Genomic DNA, 7,677 nt, shown 5'->3' on the forward strand with positions numbered 1-7,677 from the left:
GTGTTTTTTTTTTTTTTTTTTTTTTAATGAACAAAAGACGGTTATAATTTACAGTAAGATCGTTTATTGCTTTTATGGATTAGATTTTTTTAAGGTTTAATTTTTGTGAATAAATAATAATGCAATTTGGTTGTGTTTAAATTATTATAATTTTATTTAAATTATATATTATAATTCTGATTTTTCTTCTATTAAAAATTTAAAATACTAACCCAAATATTATGTATTATACTATGATTATATGTAAAAAAATTATCATGAGAATTAAAATTAAAAAATTAATAACAATTAAATGAAAACTGAAACCAGTCGCAATTTTTAATTAAAAAAAATTATTACAAATTTTCATTCAACATAAAATTTTATTAATTTTATATTTCATCCATCGATATATAAGTATATCGCATATTAGTAGTAATTAATTTTTTTTTAGTTCAAAATGTTAGATTGAGTAGTTGTTTGAATTCAAAGTACAAAAAAAAAATGATGATTTTCATTCTTCTTCCATAGCAGAAAACTCTTTTATAATGAACCTATTGTCATTCATCAATTGCTATTCTTGCAAAGAATGAAAGAAGATTACAGGTTATTGATTCTTCAACTATGGCTACCAGTTAGTTTAAATCATTTTATTCTTTCATGTAGATCAGGTATGCAGAGATCCTTGAGAGTTCGAAGCACGCTTTTATTACACAAGCAACTTTGTGCGTAAATCTTTGATATAAGTAACCAGCATTTTTGCCTTGTTGTATATAACTTCAAGCATAATTCTGCTCAATGGAATGTACAACTTCAAAACCCTTTTATCCTAAGCAGTAAGCTGGTCATCCACTATCTTTTGCTCGTCCTGCTTTTCATCAGGAATAATTTGTAGATCTGGGATTGCCTCTCCTGAACACGGAACAACTTGTAAGTTTATGATCCTCTGTATATGAATCACCTATATGCTTTCAGAGTGTATCTATTTAATGAATTCGTAAAACTACCACATGGTAAAGAACTCTTCCTCCTACAGCTAACAACATTTCACCAAAAACGACAGCTGAGTGACACCTCATAGGAATGGAAATAATAAACTACAACTACGGTGGATAGCTTGGGTAATAAGGTTTTTTACACTGTAAATAATTGTGTAATTTTAATCGGAAATGAACTAGCTTGCAATAATTTCATTTCTTGGTTTGTGTTCTTTTTTTTTTCTTGACCTCATGTTAGCTCGTGTTTTTTTCCCCAACAAACAGATAGATTAACTTGTTTTCGAAATACAAGACAGAGAGAAGACAATATGAGTAACTGAAACTCATATAACAGAAGGATATACTCAGTGTTCCAAGAAGAAAAAACTAAAGCATGAAAAACAAAAAAAAAAAGAAAATCATCCTGTACCGTGCATTCTCTTAACAAATCTTTCAAACTCTTTGAAGTTGTGGCTCTCCATCAAAACTGGGGAGAGTCTGAGATAGGTAAAAGCAGATAAATGTCGCCCATCTGGGTCATTGAGAGGTTTGGCATTTTCTAATATCTTGTTATAGCCTTCTCTATCATAGCAAGGAAGAGCATTCTCACTAGCAACCAATATATTAACATCCCATGCAGCATTCAGCACCTAGAAGTAGAGAGAGATAAACATAACTAGGTAAGAATAAGCACAATCTTTTATCTCAAAAAAAAAAAAAAAAAAAAAAGAATCAGTGCAAACTCATGTAAGCTTGACATTTCAACCAAATTACTAACATATGATTGAATGCTGTATGATGGGACCCAAACCAAAATAGGCAAAGAATTTGGTTTACATAACTAAATCAATCTCATATTAGGAAAGAGAGAATGGTTCTTCTACAAGGGAATTCATCCATCAGGATTAACAAGTCCAATGACTAGTTAGGAAAGATAAACAGAAGGAAACTGGCACTTGCTAGCTTACCTGCCAAACCAATCCCTCAGGGTCTGCCAATGCCTCTGGAAAATCTTCATGTTGATCCAATGTGCGCAATTCAACACATGTAAAGTTCATAGCAACTTCATGCTTCTTCAACATTGCCGCTATTGCAGCATAGCCATCACGATTTGATGGGTTGTAGAAGCCAGCAGTCAACTCAGCAGCATGGCTAGCTGTTTTATACCACCAATGAATTCCAGAGAGCTGCTCTGCAATTAAGATTACCAATAATTCTTCCACAATAAATACAAAGAGATAATACTGTATTGTCATATTCATCGACTAACACCAAGCTCATTTCCTCATAACAGAACAAACACCCCAAGAATAAGATTCACCTTTGCAGCAATGTAAGAGCCTTCAAAAGCTAAATTTGCTAGACCAAGTACACGGTCACCATGATCAATCAAAACTTGAGAGTACCAGTTCAAAAAGAATCTTCCATAATAGCTATCATAATCACCTCCATCACGAAAAAACCCAGTCTCATGTGGTGAGGAATTATAAGAACCTGCATTGTCAGGTCCTCTAGCCCAAAACGAGTGTCCTCTAACTTCAGCTGCTTTGCTCAGACTCTTCATCAAGTATTTGTCATAACACTGCACTGAAACAGAATATATCACTCCATGCAAATATACCACATATTTCAACAAATTTAACTAACTAGATGTGATAGTTAACTAAGCTAAGCATTGGACCTGAAAAGGGCCATTATGCCACTGTTTGATCATATAATTTATCATTTATGGATTACAACTAACAACCTTGCTATGGGAGGAAGAAGGCCTAAAATCTCATTCACACTGTTGTACCTGGAATTCACCAATACCAGGATACCTCCAACCATGTTTTGCAGGATAAGAAGGGTATCGAAGTTCTCCACATGGACCTAGTCCAACTTCAATCTCGGAGATGATTCCACCATCAAAAAATTCATCGAATTCAACCCTAAAGCTTCTCATATAGTCAAAGTAAACCTGCAAGATTTTTTAGTAAAAACATACAATATCAGACAAAGACAATTATTGCTTATCATTGGAGCTCAGTAAATAACAACAGCTGCTTTTTTCCACAAGTTACAAATGTTTATAACATGATAGAGAAATGTAGATATTGGAATTAGAGATATAGCTGAATGAACTACAGTTTAATAAGAACTCAGATATCTTTAAGATTTCAAAGCACTAAGGAAAAGAAATATGCACAGCATAAAAGGAAAAAAACGAACCCCTTAACAAACACATAGGATAAAGTTCTTGTTTTAAGATGTAGGAAAACAACAACAGAAAAAGCCCCACAACATAAGTGGTAAGCTTAGTTTCTGCATATAAGGAAATGAAGATTTCTACTTCACCTCAATAATAAATGCAATATATTTTACAATCATATTGAAGTGCAGTACCTCAACAGCAGTCCGTCCTCTCAAAACCCGTTCTTTGTCAATTCCCCATGTGAGACATTCTGAATTGTGCCTCCCTTCTCTATCTGTGAAATATATATCAGGATTGCTTTGACCAATTTCTCTCACCCATTGAGGGAGAGGAATATGTATATCATCTCCAACATTGCCTCCACATTCATGAAATGACATAACAACCTGAAGGAAACATATTTTAAGGAAATTGATAATATTTTACAAGAGTGCTAAATAATAGTGAATTGGCATGTTTAGTAGAATATGGTGTCTCTTCAAGCAAGTAAAGATGTGTTGTATTACAGTAGCATACAACAAATGAATGACAATAATCACGCACCAGGGTGTCTCAAATTGCTTGGTTCCATTAATAAAACAATATTTAAGAATTAACATGTGGATAGTTGTGAAAAATGAAATGGTGAGTGATGATCACATCCATCTTTTGCGTCTTCACAAAAAGAACTAAACAGAACAGGACAGCCTAACATCTGGAAGAAGAAGAAATAACAATTGCAAGAACATAAAGACCGTCACTCTGTACTGCTTACCTGTATCTTAAGCCCTTGGTCACGCACAATCTGAAAGAGCCTTTTGTAGCCACTCCAGTCATATACCTGTGGTGTGTGTGCCTCTACTATCCCCCACCAGCAGTCAACCATAATACCATCAACGTTGATTTTCTTCAAAATTCTTAGCTGATGCAAAAGAACTTCTGGATCAACCAATTCACACTTCATGTCAATCACTCCCAGCTGTCATTTCCACAGTGTAGGACATAAGATCAAGTTAGACAATATTGTAACAATGGGGGACTCAAGTCCTTAAAAAGAAAGAATAAAAAAGGAAAAACAACAGCAACAAAAATAAACAGATAAACTTTTTGCGGATTTCTGTGAATCCCTCAGCAATAATATTTTAGTCCAGTGGTTGGCTCCAAAAGTGTTAATAGCAGCTCACAATAGAGGAAAAGAATATAACCTATTGTGGAGAAAAAATTTATTAGATATCTGGCAACATGGTAAAAGGATGAATACTTACAGGTAACATCACATAAACAGGAACATAAGCTGTTCCAGAAAAATCACGCTCTGGGAACTTTGGTAATGGCTGTTCAACCTACAGATAGAGCAGAAAATTTAAGCAAATAGTGATGCAAATCCTTTCCAAAAGCTATTAAATCTCAACAAGAGTATTCCCTTCTTCTATCTCATCTTTGGTCGTCACTAAGAATAGTTCCCAATAACTTACTTATGTTCCACAATGCTCACTGTCCTTCCTCATCTATTTTGAGTAGGAACTAGTCACATAATCTTCATGAAGTCAGTATCATCATTTCATTACATTGTCTATCACACTTCTCACTCTCACAAAACTTCTCTGGCTACAAGAACTAAAACAGACAAAACCAATTTTGTTTTTGCATGTTTCTTATCTTATTACTCGACCTATTTACAGAGGAGCATCAAAGTCACACCAAGCTAGAGCAGTCCATCAATGCTGCGTTAGCCTAATGTTGATAAAAATGCTAATTATCTGAAATATGAATAGGAATATAATAGAAGTATGACAAAGGTTGGGATAAGAAAGATCTTCTAATTTCACATTCAATTCAAGATAGTGGGTTTCTGATTCCAAATAAGAATTTTTTTTCTATAAAGTCAAATGGGAATTAGCAGTTGTCCAACTTTGAATCAAATATGAGAATTATCTTAAAACGTCACATATCAACTACTTGAGATCAAGAAATAGAATGGCAATAGGTATAAAACTTGAGGCAAATGGGCGTGTAAAGTCATCAGTATGAAACACCTAGTGCCAAGAAAAAATTCACTCTCAAACGAAATATTCTGTATACACAACAGTCTAGTTTTAAGTAATATCGTAAAACGACATAAAAGAAAGAAAAAAAAAATTTTAAAAACAAAATTAAGGTACCTGCTTTTCATCAGTAGTGTCCATGGCACCACCTAAAGCAGGATGATCCTGAGTTCCCTCTCCCCTGTCACTCACTAAGGCCAAAACCCGAGTTCGGGTACTGGACACCATAAAACCACCCTTCAACCCGCAATATTTGCGCCCCGACGTGCTTCCAAACCCAGACATAGTCACTGACGGAAGAAGGGAAACATTTGGTGGCTTCAAAACCTGAAACAGCTGCATTGATGAAATTGCCATTTGAATTTCCTATTGGATCGTTCAAAGAGTGGAAAAACCAAATACACTTTCGGGTTGTAAGGCTCCGCGTTATGGTACAAGAAACAGAAACACTTTATATGACAGAAGCGGAAAAGGAAGAAAACAAGGACTCTTTTTTTTCCTCGAAAGCTGCTCGAGCAAAAGTTACTAAACACAATCCCCTTCCCAGAAGTGTATATTTTCTCCAAGAAATGTGATAAGGAGAAGGAGAGATGCAGAGAAGCGGTGTATTATAATTTTTCTCGGGAACCAAAGAAAAGAGAACGTGCGTGAGCGGGTGAGTTGAGGGGAGGGGGAGGGAATGAACCCGTGACCGATTTATGGATCCAAGATCGTTATTTCTGGTTTCCATGTCATTTGAAGAAGCAGAAGCAAGGATGAAAAGAAATAATCACAGAACTGTGTTTAAAACATAATAGATATTTTTTTATACAAAAATTAAGTAATTATGTGTTTAAATAAAATGATGATAAGAAATTATTTTTAGATTATAGTTTACACTGTTATACATACTTTTAATTTTTGAGTATGAAAAGGATAATGAATTAAATTAATTAAATAAAAAAATAAAAATTTGAAAGATTATTATTGACCAATTTATTTTTATATTCTCAAAATTACTTTAACAACTAATAAGTACTTTCTACCAAAATGGGATTTAAAATTATAAATACAAAATAATCAATTTCAAATATTATAAAAAAAATTGATTGACAATTTTTGGCTTTCTTAACTTTGAAAAGGTAAAGAAAGAGTTATAGGATTATAATAGGTGTAAAATAACAAGTCTAAACATGGGATTGATGATAAATGGTGAATACTTTGTTTTTTTTTTATAGCAAAAGTTCTTTATAATTTTATTTTTAGTCTCACAACGACAAAGGTCCAACCTTTTCATACTAGATTGACCAAAAGAAATTACAACAAAAAAAAAAGTATGGAAGAGAAAAGGAAGAACTAAAAACCTGCAATAATAGACCGATTTGAATAATTACAAGTAAGTGAAAATATAGGAAACTTGAGGAAGAAGATAAAGATGATAGGAGGCAGTTGAACCGGCCTGGATGCGCTCCCTCCTAAACGTGATCGAACGACCAGATTCAAACGCGATAAGACGGTTCAGATTAGATCACAATGGACGGTACAGATTGAAACGCGATGAATGGCCCAGATTCACTTCTTATTTAATCGCAATCGGATATTCCAGATTAAACGCGATGGACGGTTCAGATTAAAAGCGGACGGATATAAATAACCCTCATACGCACCAAACACTAACCCTAGCCTCCAGACTCCTCGCTAGAGAAGACGGTCCAGTCGCCGGGGAGCCGACCGCCACCGCACCGAAACCCTTTCCGACTGCTAAAAAAGATAAAAACTACTCTTTTTGTACAAAATTCAATTTTAAGCTCATCCATTGTCAAATCGGAGCAAAAAAAATCAGCCAATTGGCCGAAAAACACCAGCGAAATTCAGCGCCGCCATCAGGAATTTTACAAAACGCATTCGATGAGGCCCTTCTCAATTTTTATTTCGTGTAATTTTTTCACCGTTGTGATCACCGTTTTATTCTCTACATGTTGACCGAAGCAAAACACTCAACCGCAACGTGAGCCGGAGGAGCCACCACACCGGAGAGCTCCGCTGCCGGGAGTGAGTTTTGGTTTTTTGTATTTTTTCAGCCAACCAAGGCCCTTTAACATATTTTCTCACAGGGATCGGTACAAAATCAGCTAAATTTAGCCGAAAACGGCCGACCTGAGGTAGACCCCTGCCACAAGCAGCAACGTCGTCGCCAGAGCACGGTAGAGCCGCCGTGCCGAAATTCCAAAATTGGCCGAGTGGACCTGGGACTAATTTTAGTTTTTTTTAGAACATTTGTAGGTACTATTAGTACGTTTCGATTTCCAGAGAAAAATTCAGGGAACCTAGGGACTCCCCCCGTAGGTGCTATAAACAGCTTAGTTTTTCGGGTGTCAAAATCAAGTAAGAATTCCTCACTCTATTCTCTATCATAAAACTAAAGTTTAAATAAATAATAATATGGTATTTTGTGCGATTTTAGTAAACATGCATAATTAATTACAGATTGTTAATGGAACCGGAATCAGGAATTATCTACTGC

The 7,677-nt window shown here is 34.9% G+C and overlaps 1 protein-coding gene and 1 long non-coding RNA gene across 2 annotated transcripts; one reads left to right on the top strand and one right to left on the bottom strand.

The window, feature by feature from the left end:
• Positions 1-664: 664 nt before the first annotated feature.
• On the bottom strand, positions 665-5,946 carry BAM2 (beta-amylase 2). The gene is made up of 9 exons (XM_088220064.1): positions 5,292-5,946; positions 4,395-4,472; positions 3,905-4,108; positions 3,342-3,536; positions 2,752-2,916; positions 2,278-2,538; positions 1,925-2,143; positions 1,387-1,606; positions 665-891 (listed from the first exon to the last, which is right to left on the bottom strand). The coding sequence occupies exons 1-9, from the start codon at positions 5,529-5,531 to the stop codon at positions 809-811; spliced, it is 1,665 nt and encodes a 554-aa protein (XP_088076190.1). The 5' UTR covers positions 5,532-5,946; the 3' UTR covers positions 665-808.
• Positions 821-1,167, top strand: LOC148253706 (uncharacterized). Its single transcript, XR_015819150.1, has 2 exons — positions 821-909; positions 1,016-1,167. It is a non-coding gene; the product is annotated as an uncharacterized LOC148253706 (long non-coding RNA).
• Positions 5,947-7,677: the final 1,731 nt, after the last annotated feature.

The sequence above is a fragment of the Carica papaya genome, chromosome 5 (genome assembly GCF_054855325.1).
Source record: "Carica papaya isolate Zhongbai chromosome 5, ASM5485532v1, whole genome shotgun sequence".
NCBI lineage: Eukaryota > Viridiplantae > Streptophyta > Magnoliopsida > Brassicales > Caricaceae > Carica > Carica papaya.